We start from the raw sequence: 14,540 nt of genomic DNA, 5'->3' as shown, positions 1-14,540 counted from the left end.
AGTCGTGGTTGCCTTTTCAATTATCCTGCCAACCTAATGCACCACTCACATGCAATTTAACAACAAGTAGACCCATTCAGAGGTTATTGGGCCCGTCCAGTTCAACTCCACATACCGTCGTGTCCATGTAGTTTATTGTCAAAACGTTCGGACAGACCTGCCCCCACTGCTAAAAAAAAATCCTAAAGGAAACCCTGACGTAAAGAATGTCCATTCTATTTTTATGGGTGAGATTCAAACCTGATTAAGTAGGTACGTATTAGTGTTAATTTCGTCAGACGAGACGAGACTAAATATGTTCGTCAACGACCTTTTTTTCCATGACTAAGACGAGACGATGACGAGACTGCGCCAATGTCCAAAAACGCTGACTAAGACTAAATTAACATGCATTATTGTTGACGAAACAAGACGAGACTAACATGTTTGGCATAAAATAAAAACTAAGATAAAATCTCTCTTCATTTTCGTCTACAATCGTCTCTACTTTTTCATCATAAGATAGAATATTCAGCTGTTACCGAGACCCGGTGCTACGGCACCGACAGGTGCCCTAACGACCGTTACCTACCGGACCGAATAGCCTGAGCTTCTCTCTGATGCTCCTAAACGGACTTTAGAGTCAACCGAAACATCGGTTAGCCTACCGTTAGCTAGCAGTTGGAGTAAACACGGTTACAATCATTGACATATATAAAAGGGTTACAATGCTGACAGCTAAACGGTGTAAAGGCTTGTCTCTATTTCACTGTGGAGGATTCCAACACGAGACGTACGACAGTCTGTAGCTGCCGTTGTCTGAAAAACAACCCACATGTTGCGTTCACTTGAAATACGCCTCGCCAGTTTCGTGCTGCATTTATTTTATTGTAAAATATCCTTTTCCAATGCAGTGGTTGTTTTTGTCGTTTACTGGTGAAATAAGGAAGAGGCTCAATATTTATATAACTTTATATAATTTATTTATTTTTATAACTATTTGACTGAAATGGTTATCAGAAATAATTTATTTAAAAAAAAAGACTAAAATGTTTTGACTAAAACTTGACTAAAATGGCGAGACTTTTAGTCGACTAAAACTCGACTAAGATACCTTGAGTTCTCTTTTGACTAAAACTAGACTAAAATGACGAGACTTTTAGTCGACTAAAACTTGACTAACAAAAATGTTTGGCACAAGACTAAGACTAAGACAAGATTAAAAATAGGTGACAAAATTAACACTTGTACGTATTGGACAATGGTTCCTCGTCCCTGATTAGATGTACTTTCTGGCAGTCTGCTAGTAACGGAAGTACTTCTTTGGATTTCCGGCAGATTGGGATGCCTTGTTAAGACTCAGTCCTTACTGCAGTGGCCCGGGTTCGGCTCGGACCCGCGGCCCTTTGCCACCTGTCATTCCCCCCTCTCCTGTCCTGTCCAACAAAGGCCAAAGAAAAATCTTAAAAGTAAAAATAATGCTGGCCGATGGAGCTTTTTGTACTGAGACCGAGTAGTTTAACTCAACAGCGTTACAGTACACGGAGTCCCATAAACTCACTAACTTACGGCCCTTCATAGCGTTGCTGCTTATTCCGGCTCTCTGATTGGTTACACGGTATGTCAGTCTACCTTGAGAGTCACGGACGTTTTATCTGTGATGAACAGAGAATGATATTCTCAAGAAGTGCAAGTCACACTGAATCTTGAAATATGTGTGTTATATGAAGGTGTTCAGATTTGGCTGAGATAGGACTCAGAGACGGAGTCGCTTGTGTTGACTTTGGGTCAAATTGACCCGTTTTCAATTTTTGTTTTATGTCAGAAAATATGGGACGTAGAAATAAGCGCTGAAAATGTGTGGAAGAAAAATGTAACAATTTAAAACGTTGGAAAAAGCAAAAACAAAACTGTGAAAAACAGGAGTGAAAAACATTGAAAAAAAACCTTTTTTTCAAGGTTGACGGGAAGATAACACAAGGGTTAAGTATCTTAATCCGATCCGTGAGCTGTGCCACATCCAGCGGTGCTACAGTCGACCGTGCCGGTGAGAGAGCCAGAGCTAGAACACCTGCAGGCCCGGCCCCTTCCACCTCACACAGTATCTTTGTCTAATCTCTCCCTTCTAGCTTACAGTTTGAAAACCTCCGCGCTGAGGCGTGATTTATGCTTCGGTCTTAAAGGTCCAGTGTGTAACGTGTTTAGTTGTTCATTATCAAAATCTGTGGTGACCGTTCACCAACTTGTTTTTCATGAATATTTACCAGCACCATCAACTCCAAGTATTCCTTTTGGCTTGACATTTAACATTTGGATTCACATGAACTTGGGTAGACGCTTCATATTCATGCTCCATCTTGAAATACGTTAGCCGGTAAGGGACATACAGGACGTACTGCTCTGCCTTTCCTGTTTTCTCTGTCACATGATAAACTCACAGCTAATACTGCTAATGCTGCTAACGGGTATCGTAGCTTCCCGGCCCTTTTTGAAGCGTGAAGGCTACCGTAGCTGTAATACCTACTTTGAACTGCGTGGTGCGAGAGAGTTGATTGCGATATACGATCTCAACGCTAGATGGGAGAAATTCCTACACATTGGACCTTTAAATCAACGCCGTGGCTACAGACGTAGGTACGTGGAGATACCGACCCTACGCCAGACCCTACGTCGTAGCCTGACGTGCACCTCTCGAAAAACTTAACTACACGTGGCTCGGCCGTGTCCTGGTAGTGTTGCATTCTCGTTCTCGCGATAGTACGGCACGTTCTCACGATAACACGCCACGTGTAGGTTTACAGCCACTGTATACAGCGTAGACATTCACGTGGATAGCTCAAAATGCGTACAGATAACACGCCATTTGGCTTTAGGAAAGTAGCCGTGTATGTTTACGCAAAGTCATGATGTCATGTTGGACTCTAGAGTCGCTACTCACTCTGAAGATAATCACCATCACTCTCTCAACCACATATTTAAAGACGTGTGAAAGAAAAACATTAAACCAAGCTGCTTTAATCAGTTTAATCTGATGCCGTGACGTAATTACCCCAATGGTTTACAGATAAGATGTGACATCACCGTCAGGCACCACTGAGCCAATTCGAAGCGTGAGAACCTTACAATTACCGACGCGGTCTTACCGGAGCCTGATCGCATCCAAAAATAAACAAGGAAAAGATGTTTTTTACTCAGAAGGAACTCCGTACAAAGTGCAATTTTTCTTTAACTCCTCAAGTACGGTTCCCTGCTATATTCACAGAATGAAAACACAACTCACAAACAGGACAGGAGTCAAGTTATTATAACATTATTAGGGCTTTAGCAAAAGTCCGGAATGATCCCAGCAGTTCAGAATCAGCTTTATGGGGATGAATTTTACATCATAGCTCACCCAAAACATTAGAGGGGGTTTACGGTCACTTGTTTTAACTTTTTCTGAAACATCATATTTCTCTTTCGTTAAGATTAACTGACTCTGACACTGAAATTCTATTGGAAGGACTGTGAGCCAGACAAAGCGTGTGTGTAAATGCGTCTGTTAAAAACTGGGTGGATACCGTCCGGATATAAAGTTCGGTTCAGTTGGGCTCCCGTCTCTTTTGAGCCTGGACCAGCGTGCTGGACCCGAGCTCGTCCAGCACTCAGGGCAACCGAGCTGATCCCGCTTGGTCACAGTCGCGTCAGCACTTCTAGGAGGCTTTGGCCACGCCCACCAATGCTGGCCTGAGGGTTCGACCGTGAAGCTTGTAGCCCACTTTGGTTACTACGGCGACGGTGCCGGGCTCCTTGCCCTCCACGGGGGCATGGAAGAGGGCCTCGTGCTCGTAGGGGTCAAACTTCTGCCCGTCGGGGTTGAGCTTGACCAGGCCATGCTTGGTGAAGACCTTCTGGATCTGGACCTCGGTCATCACCAGGCCGTCGTACAGGTTCTTCAGGTGGGGGTTCTGGCTCGTCACCTCCTCCTTGGGCACGCTCTCCGTGGCCTTCTCTAAGATGTCGGCCACTTCCAGCAGGTCCTTACAGAAGCCCTGGATCCCTGGTGATGGAAGCATGCTTTCAATCTCTGACTTTGGAGCAGAATTATTATGCTGCATATAATATGCATCCTGATAAAGTTCCCCTTGGCCTTTGGAAATTAAAATAGCACATCTACTTTCCATAAAATCATCTCTCAATGCAAATCAAACCAGCTATTCGGCCAAGCGACATAAAACCATGCCAATCTCTAGGTATGGTGAAGGGCATGTGATGATGTGGCCCCCCCACATTTTATTTTAATTCCAAAGTCCAAGGGAACTTTATCAGGATGCATAGTATCCTGGATCCATGAAATAACTGGCCTTTAAAAATAAACATCTGCCTGCCTCTATGGGAATTTAACATAGGGGTGGACTGACTTATGCCCCCCTTGGTTGGAATTTTCCTCATTTCTTTTAATGAAGGCATTAAGATCAATTTCAAAAAGATGATTTTTTTTATTCCTCTTTTAAGTCAACTTTAGCATGGCTTCATAAACTTATGAGTGCCACTGTATATACACAGTCTAGTCACCTACATGACATACGATGTCACTTAACTCTGACATCACGGTGGGGGGTTGGAGGGGGGGGCAACCTCCAAGGCCTTAAGCCAACCGCCAAGTTCGCCGGCCAAGAGTGTCTGAATAGGTAGGGACATGCTAAAATGTAGCCTTCCAGTGCCATCATCATCATCATTATTATTATTATTATTATTATTATTATTATTATTATTATTATTATTATTATTATTAGTCAATGAAAACACTACCACCATTAACACACTAAAATTGTGTAATAAAAAAAATTTAAATTAAAAAGTTAATTAATAAAATGGGCAAAGAAACTCAATTTCTATGTAGCCAAACAACACTGACATGTTTATACTGGATTTTTACAATACAATATACAGTACATTTAGAGTACCTTCAGTATTCAAGAGCTAGAAAACTATAGCCTCACTTTTAAAAGAGCCCCTTTTAAAAGCTTACATCTAAAAACAGGTAATGAAAAAAAGAAGTCATGTATGCACACTCTACTGTAATTATAAAAAGGTCTAATAAGCTTGTCAAAAAATAGAAATCAAGTACATTTTCGTATTTGACAGTGCAAATACAGGTTTTAAGTAAACAAAACCAACAGCCAAGCACTTCATAAAGACACACAATGTAATCAAAAAGTCTAATGCTTGCCTATTGTGACATCTAGTATAGTAGAATTGATCTAGAACACTGATTATTGTCTACAGGATGTATCCATTGCAAAGCCCTGTTTAGGTGGAACGTCCTGATAAAATATGGAAAACCAGCATCTCTTTACCGTATAGTTTAGCATCTTCGATCATCTTCTGACTCCTGGTCCTGAGGTTCTCCGTGTCGGCTAAGGCCCTCTTGTACTTTTCCTGGGAACATGATAGAAACGGTTAGCCACGGCCTCAACACACAGCTAACTATTAAATTATTAAATTATGTAGTGAAGCTTAGGCATATCAACACATTTGTGTTTTTAAAATATATTCAACCTTAATTTAGGGAAGGAAACGGACCTAAGCAATTACAAAAAAATGTATTAGTGACCATGTCTGTAGAGTACTTTTGCAAAAGGTGGTATTGATAAAAAGGGAACAGAATGTTCTGCATATCACTGCATTTATATGTAACTGTGTTGTTTGTGTGAGTGTGTGTTAGAGATGGAAATGGAATTTAAATGAACGAAAATAAAAAGATGGCTTGATTTAGGATTAGGATATTGGCCCATTTTTTTATTTTCTGACACTGCCCTCTAATCACAAAGGAATTATATTTGTTGCGTGCAGCAACTTTATACATTATTATAGGTAGGCCTGTAACAATTATTAAATAATTGACTAATTGTCTACGCGGAAATGGCCGCCATTCATTCACATTATGCTAACGTAGTTTTTCTAATCTGTTCAGAACAACTTGTTTGCTAACTTTAGCTAAGGTCCTAAGGGGTACGACTGTTGATGGCAATTGTTGATTTTGTTTAGCTGTGCCAAATTGTAATTATATAAAATGATTATTGGTCGGACTGTTTAGCTAATGCTATGCTAGCGGCAGCTGTCACTTGTTGCCATGTTAAATCGCAATTACTTCGGAGACAATTAATTGTCCAGCAAAATTCGGAATTGTTACAGGCCTAATTATAGGACCTTCAATTTAAGCTATGGGTACTGTATTGGCCCGAATATTAACATCATTTCAGGGACTGCAGGGGCAGGGATGGAACCACCAGACGACCGCTCTACCACCTGAGCCACAGCCACATGTACAGGGTTGATGATGGTGGCAGTGGATAGACAAAGAGGAACTGTAGCTAGTTGTAGAGTGGTTGAAAAGGTCTGTGAAGACTGCAGCGAGGTGGTCGGCAGATGCCTTAACTGCATGGCCTGGAACACCATCAGGCCCAGCATTGGCCTCGCTGCAGTCAGGGTGTAGAGCCCGCTCGGATTGTGGTGGCACCTGGATCAGGGCTGCAGCGGTTTAGGGTGTGACTCTGCTGTGCACTTTCCTGGCGTTTGCTTTCTTGATGTAACTTTAAAAAAAATTGCAGTCTGTGTTTCCCACACAGACTAATTCGTGGCGGTGCACCACAGAATCAACACCGGCCAACACCAGGTTTTTTTTAACGCTATTTTAAAAAGGGTATTGTTCAGCTGCATTTTCTTTGCCTGCCACACACACGCCATGTCTTAAAAGGGGTGATAGAATGCAAAACCGATTTTACCCTGTCATAGTTGAATAACGACAGTTCGGTGGGTAAATAGGACATACATAGAAGCTCAAAATCCCATTGACACCCCTTTACTATGAAAATCTCATATTTTGAAACTGCCGCTGAAAACGGGCGAATCTCAACAAGCGTGAAGCCCGGCCTGCCTTCCTTCACACACCCCGGCCTGCTGTGAGGTAGATGGAGCTCCGTCATGACTGGCATCCCACAGCACTCCACACCCGCGCAAAGTCACCGTCTCTTGGGCTAATGACAACCAAATGCCCCTGCCCTGACAGAGCTCCAGGGCCTGCAACTCCCCTCTTCCTGCTAGCTAAATGCCCGGTGTATGTGAGTGAGAGCGCGGTCAGCGAGCTTGTTACACCAGCAATCTCTTACCACAGGTTCCAGTTACTCTTTTAATGTGTGTAATTATAATGTGTTGAGTTATTTGAACAAACGATTGGGGAAATAAACGCCGCTTGTCCATGAGTCTCATTGATAGAGCCTGCGGCTGGATGGAGCTCTATCAATGAGAGCTAGCTAGCCTCCTCTTAGAATTCCTCTGGAATTCACAAATATTCATTAACTTGAAATCGTACACCGTTGTTAGCTTTATAAGACATTTAGTTAGATGTTGTATACGTGGCGTGACGAAATTCAAACTGTAAATATACTCGAATTACGACCAAAAATTAAGCTAACTATCCGTGATTTGTAGCTACACAGGTAGCTAGGATTGAAGGGACAGTTGCAGCTAAAGGAAGCCCTACTCTTCACAAATATTCATTATCTTGAAATCGTACACCGTTGTTAACTTTATAAGACATGTAGCTAGATGTTGTATACGTGGCGTGACGAAATTCAAACTGTAAATATACTCGGAATGACGCCGAAATTGAAGCTAACTATCCGTGATTTGCAGCTACAAATCTACATCCAGCCGCAGGCTCTATCAATGGGACACATTATAATTACACACATTAAAAAAAGAGTAACTGAAACCTGTGGTAAGAGATTGCTGGCGTAACAAGCTCGCTGACCGCGCTCTCACTCACATACACCGGGCATTTAGCTAGCAGGAAGAGGGGAGTTGCAGGCCCTGGAGCTCTGTCAGGGCAGGGGCATTTGGTTGTCATTAGCCCAAGAGACGGTGACTTTGCGCGGGTGTGGAGTGCTGTGGGCTGCCAGTCGTGACGGAGCTCCAAGTCCCTCATAGCAGGCCGGGGTCTGTGAAGGAGGGCAGGCCGAGGCAGCAACACAGGCAGTACTGGCGCTGAACTCCGACACACAGTCGGACAAAATTTGCAATTAGCCATCCATTTTCGTAAAGCGGCCCATATTTGATTTTTATATAGTTGATTTCTCGCATAAAAAAGTTTCAGAAGTGAATTTTGTAATGGAATAGCCCGATAAACAATGTATAACTTTGCAGTGTCTGAAATATGAGAGTCTCCCATGTGTTTCTATGTAGTTTGCTCAAACCAATCAGCACGTAGCTCATTCGGAATATTAATGAGCATACCATATTTGGAAGAAAAGCTCTTGTTCCAAATAGAGCCATATTCACAAGGCAGTTAAGGGCCTAATAAAATAGCATTAGGGCAATTTTCAGCCCAGCCAATGTTACATACCCCATTAGGAGAACTTAAGGAACAGTGTAAAATACCCTATATAATCATTCTATCCCCCCTTTAAAGCCACCATGGGCTTACTGGCCAATGGTGGAACTGCACCCTCTGGCCCAGAAAGACTTTTCACATAGACCTTGCAAGGAGAAAGAAACTTCTATATTTCAGCGGTTAACTTACTAGCCCGAACACTTAAAGGGTCCTTGTTTTTAACATTTTTAACATTCACTAGTAGCCAAATCCAGAGTTATTAAACTAGGCATGATGAACACGAGCAGACCTGGAGCAGACCTGCAGGACCCTGCACATGCTCACATGACTGTTCTCCGGAGGTCCTGTAGTAATGGATATAGCTAATGGTTGTAATTCACCATGTCTTCTATTAATACATCCATGGTATTATCTTATGATACCAGAGATGGGAAGTAACGAAGTACAAATACTTCGTTACTGTACTTAAGTAGATTTTTCGGATATTTCTACTTTACCATTTTTTTTTGTGGCGACTTTTTACTTTTACTCCTTACATTTTAACACGAATATCGGTACTTTCTACTCCTTACATTTTTAAAATTGGCTCGTTACTTTAGTTTTGTACAAGAGGTCGTAATGTCGGAGAATAGCGCGGACACGCGCCTCACACCGCGAGCGGGCGCCACACAGAAAAAAGTGAGAAAAAAGAAAGAGAGACTGGTGTCCGGAGGATAATCAGTTGAGATGGTGTGTGTGCGTCCTTGAGAACTGTAAGTAGTATAACTTATGTTGTCAGTTCATTTAAGCCTGTTGTTGTATTGGTCTATAGTTCATGTACAGTTAAAGTAGGTTAGCTAGTGATTTAGTTGTTTGTTTTCTTCACCTGTTAGCTAGGTCTCACGTTGCTTGTAAAGCATCAAAAGAGAGAAGTTGTCTCTGTCCGTGTTTTACGACACACACTGCGTGAAGTGTTGAAACCAGCATCAGCTTTAAATACGGTCCTAATCTAGTCCTCACTAACAAGTTTCAAATAATTTCACTGGAGTTACCGTTATTATTTTTCACGTGATCAATACCGAATTCAATCTAATTGGATGGGAATATACTGTAGGCTACGTTGCATGTAACGCACCTCTACAAGACGATAGGGCTGCACGATTATGGCCAAAATGATAATCACGATTATTTTGATCAATATTGAGATCACGATTAATTATCACGATTATTTGTTGATTTTAGCCAAAACAAATTTTATTGTCACATAATTATATAATTATAACTGCTTTTACATCCATATTGTGCTACATTCCTACTAATACATCCATATTGTGCTACATTCCTCCTTTATTGAAGGATACTGTGAAGGAGTATGCCATTTCAGCTGTTGTGCGACCGCTTTCCACACATGCATGTTTGCCGTGAAAGATACAGGCAACGCAATTTTCTGTTCACGTTAACGGCGCATGTGGTGCCTGGTATCTACCAGACGAAATAGCTACGCAGATTTCTGTGGCTCATTACACTGCCACTTACATGTCTGCGTTACGCTCTGAAAGACCCAAACTAGCACCGGTCACTGCTGTTGTCTGAAAAACAACACAGACGGGACAAAACGTTGCGTTTACTGGTAAACTGGTAAACATTGTGACCGGCTTATGATGAACGACTGCTACCTGTTGTGGAATTTTCCTCACGTTACTCTATCCTCTGTGACTGTCTACATCTAGAAACTAAGCTGCGCGGTGCGCAAAATTAGGAATCCCACTATGGCCACGCCAAGACCCGCCCTACGAAGCAGCTTGATTGGTTAGGGTTAGGCATTTCACCTCCAGTGGTTAAGGTTAGGGTTAGGGGATTGGTCAGGGGATAGGACCTGTACGTGTAAGCATGGACGCCTGGCCAATAGTAGTGTGTGAATGCTATTGAAGGGCGGGTCTTGGCGTGGCCATAGTGGGATTCGTAATATCGCGCGCGGTGCAGGCAGGGAACAGCTCTGATTGGCTCATGGAGACATGTGATCAGACAGTGGTTTATGGAGCGCTAGATTGGCTTTGCAAAAACTGTTCTATGAAGGGAATGACGCATTTTAAATATCGCTCGATCACGCAAATTTGATCGTGGGAAGCCAAAATCGTGATCGTGATTAAAATTCGATTAATTGTGCAGCCCTACAAGACGACTCGACAGATTCGGCCGCATTCTGCATTCATTTGCAGCAAATAATTGCAGCTTGATGGTGGTAACGTTAGCACTAGTAGTATGGACGGCGACATGATTGAAAATGAAGAAAACAGAGATCCCAGAGATTAGGCAGACAAGCAGCAAGACATTCCCAATCATCCCTGGCCTTATCTGAGAGAGATGTTTGAGATAGGCTAGGAGGCATCAAGGAAGACTTACTTATTGATGCACGCACAGAGTAGTGTCGACAAACTTAGTCCAATGAGGGGAGAAAGGAAAGTGTGATCGCGTTCCATGTTAACGCTTTTTTCTCTCTCACTCGAGACCGCTGCGTCCAGCGTTACTAGAAGGTAGAGCGAGCTACAACTGACAGGGAGAGAGAATGTATCACTACAGCCAATCCAGTCTGCTCAAAGCGATGGTTTGATGATTCACTAATAGGTTGCACGTAAGGGGGCAAAAAGTAGCTTCCACTTATGGGGCCCTATCTTGCACCATGCGCAGCGCAAAGCGCGACCCAAGTGTCTTTGCTAGCTTAAGACCGACGCACTTGTGTGTGTTTGACAGGGTGAGGAGTGTGGCATCACGATGGTGGCTCTCCATCGTGATGTCGGCCAGCCATCACGATGGATGATTATATCGTCCATCGGCACAACCCTACTGTACATAGCTATATGCCTGGATAACGTTACTACAGACATAGTGATTCCATGGCATTAGTCTGACTTACCGTCATGTCTTTGAGCTGTTCCTCCAGCTGGGTCTCTGCTGCACTCTGCTCCGGCTTCTCAGCCTCCTCCTCTGACCCGTGGCCGTTCTTCTGCTGGGTGGCCGTGCATAACAATCGTGGAGACGCTCTGGGTGGAAGGTGGGGTTAGAGAGATTTTTTTGTGTGTTTTCCATGATTGTAAATTAGTTCACTTGTAGGTTTGGACTGCTGGTTTGACAAAACAAGACATTAAGACATCACTATGGGCATGATTAATTATTCAATTACGAAAATGATTGATTGAAAATTGACTGTTCATCTTTGACGGAATTTTTTTTTTCCATTAAACAAATACAGAACACAGGCCATATGTGTAGCACACAAATGTTTAGGATGGAAAAAGACAACTTGCTTTGTTTATTTGATGTGTTAATATCATTCATAAAAGTCCATTATTAGCTTCCTTGTAGTCTCGCTTTGCCAAACCTTCCTCCACAGCGCCGTGGAGGAAGGTCTGGCTAGTCCACACAGCATTCCGGGATGGGAGAAAAACGCGCTCTGGTTTATCGGCATTTCTTTAAACCAATCACAATCGTCTTAGGCAGTGCTAAGCGCCGGACGGAGCCACGGTGCCTCTGCAAAATAGGGTCTACTAATTATATGAAAATGCACAGTTTCAGTAAAATAATACCAAATAGGAGATGTAATAGAAGATTTTGAACCTATCTGTATGTACTGCACATATTATTCTACTTCTCCAGAAGTCAGGGTATTTTGGTTCCTGGTCCAGGCCTGCTAATTGACGTATCAGACAGCTTAATTCCCACTGCTGCCAGTTGTACAACTGCCAGTAGTACATACTAACTACGTTATGCAACTACCCTATATGTCAGTTGATGATAAATACCAACGCATACGTAGCACAGACTAAGAGATGCAATATTGTTGGAATCCTTTTAAGTAGTAGAATAGCCTATTCCACTTTGATTTTATGTCATAATATGACGCCGAATTCCAGCCACAGGTTATGCATCTACGTCACGTCAAGCAAAAAGAGTACACGTTCACTAACTACAAGAGGAAACGTTAAATTATCAAATTTAGGAATGGAGTTTGGTTTGGCTGTCTCTCCAGTTAAGAGAAGACAACACGCTAACTGACGTCAACACATTATAAAACGCACTTCAACTTTCAACTTCCAACTTCAAAAAAGATCTAAAGATCCGAGAAACAAACAAAAACAACACACACACACACACACACACACACACACACCTAGAAACTCCACATAACAGATAGCCTTGAACGTTACCTTAGCATATTAAACTAATTGATCATTTAGAATGTGTCACGTTATGTCATCATCCTTCTGCTAGCAATTAACGTGAACGTTAACGTTAGCTACATGCTGACACACACACACACACACACACACACACACACACACACACACACACACACACACACACACACACACACACACATATATATATATATAAACACACAAGTCTGTATCTTTCACATAACGTTAAAGGTCAACGGACCATGGTCGGTTACCAACGCTAACGTTGCTAACAGCTGGCTATCACCATGTACCGTAGCCCCGCTGCTCCCTGCCAAACCAAGCCCGGTATAACAGCTATAACGGGCACATTTCAGTTAACAAAGTCGACATTGTAGTCTGTTACCTTATCAGCGCTGGCGAAGATACAATTGAGTAGCTCTGTCTCACTGCCCGCACACACCAGCTCGCCATTTTTTCAGACTGTAACACACGCTGAACATGTATTGGAGGAGCGCTGAGGCACGAAGGGACGCACAATGATGACGGCAGGCGGCAGCGTACGGTCTGAGCCAATCAGGAGTCAGTAAGAAGACCACCTCTTCCATTTGACAAATCCGATTCAAAGAAGAGTTTGACGACAAGTTGTAGTTTGGTTGAGTTGACGTTAAAGGTGAAAGCTGCACGTGACCAAGGACAGTTTTGTGTGTGTGTGTGTGTGTGTGTGTGTGTGTGTGTGTATGTGTGTGTGTGTGTGTGTGTGTGGGGGAGGGGGTGGTGTAAGGGGAGGGGGCGGGGTGTAACAGCACATATTGGTATCAAAGCAAATACGATTGAAGATAAAGTTGCAAATATTTACATTGATTTGCAATGCCAAACCAACGTTCTAGCATTATTAAACAGATATCGAAGGAACTGTGGCAGAAGCACTTACAAAATTCAAAGGAAAATGGGGAAGAAAGTGTGTTCAGGAAGGAGCATTTAACATGAATAATGAACATCAAGCATAGTGTGCACTAGACACAGCAGCAAATGTGTAGCCTACTTCAGGTCAATCTTCACTTCAGGGGTGTCAAACTCATTTTCCCAGAAGGCCACACTAGAAAGAGAGAATCCCACCGAGGGCCAGACATGGAGAGTTTATTGATGTGCTTTTGTTACTGCATGTCACTTTTTAAAAAAAACATTTTGGTAGCTTTTTTCCTAATTTTTGTTGTTTTTGTTCAGACTTTTTTGTGGCTTTCTCAGACGTGTCACCTTTTTGTAAATGTGTTGCTTTTTCCGACATTTTTGTCACATTTTTATTGACATGAACCCTACAAAAGACATCAAAAGAGTTCCTTAGCCATAGAATTTAGCAAATCAAGCAAAACAATGATACATTTTTTTCTCTCTCTGCTTCTGGGGGAATTTCTGAGTCTCAGAGTCAGCAAATCTGCCATATTCTGCTTTGAATGTCAGGTAATTGCAGTTTAAAAAACACTTTCCTGTGTTTTTGGTTTGGTGCACAACTAGGAGGGCCAAAATTTATTGTGAACCCAAATTGATATACGGGCCGGATCTAAATCTACAACGGGCCGGATTTGGCCCGCAGGCCTTGAGTTTGACACATGTGACTTAGATCAATAAAAGAATAAATGGATGAGCCTCACGTGTCTTTAATTGAATATAAAAGTTTATGACAACACAAATCTGATATCTACAGAGCCCCCCTGGGGTCAGCTGAGAAAAAAAAACTAAACCGTGCGCACAGAATAAAAATCTATTCCCTCGGTTTCATAAACTGTACGTACGGATTCATAATCCGTGCCCGCGGTTTCATAAAGGTGAGCAAAGTTAGAAAGATATTCACAGATTCCAACATCCGGGATCTTTAGATAATTCAATTCAATTTCAATTCAATTTTATTTATAGTATCAAATCATAACATAAGTTATCTCGAGACACTTTACAGATAGAGTAGGTCTAGACCACACTCTATAATTTACAAAGCCCCAACAATTCCAACAATTCCAGTAATTCCCTCAAGAGCA

The 14,540-nt window shown here is 42.4% G+C and overlaps 1 protein-coding gene across 1 annotated transcript; it reads right to left on the bottom strand.

The window, feature by feature from the left end:
* Nucleotides 1-2,988: 2,988 nt before the first annotated feature.
* On the bottom strand, nt 2,989-13,066 carry grpel1 (GrpE-like 1, mitochondrial). Its single transcript, XM_039823428.1, has 4 exons — nt 12,914-13,066; nt 11,247-11,373; nt 5,319-5,400; nt 2,989-4,018 (listed from the first exon to the last, which is right to left on the bottom strand). Exons 1-4 carry the CDS (start codon nt 12,979-12,981, stop codon nt 3,672-3,674), a joined length of 624 nt encoding a protein of 207 aa, XP_039679362.1. The 5' UTR covers nt 12,982-13,066; the 3' UTR covers nt 2,989-3,671.
* Nucleotides 13,067-14,540: the final 1,474 nt, after the last annotated feature.

The sequence above is a fragment of the Perca fluviatilis genome, chromosome 14, assembly GCF_010015445.1.
Source record: "Perca fluviatilis chromosome 14, GENO_Pfluv_1.0, whole genome shotgun sequence".
NCBI classification, from domain to species: Eukaryota; Metazoa; Chordata; class Actinopteri; order Perciformes; family Percidae; genus Perca; species Perca fluviatilis.
This window is presented reverse-complemented; position numbering and strand designations above follow the sequence as displayed.

Coding starts and splice junctions, on each gene's coding strand:
- grpel1 (XM_039823428.1), bottom strand. CDS start 12,981: ATGGCGAGCTGGTGTGTGCGGGCAGTGAGACAGAGCTACTCAATTGTA. Junction 11,374..12,913: donor TCTTCGCCAGCGCTGATAAG/GTAACAGACTAC, acceptor CCTTCCACCCAG/AGCGTCTCCACGATTGTTAT. Junction 4,019..5,318: donor CGAAGATGCTAAACTATACG/GTAAAGAGATGC, acceptor TTCCATCACCAG/GGATCCAGGGCTTCTGTAAG.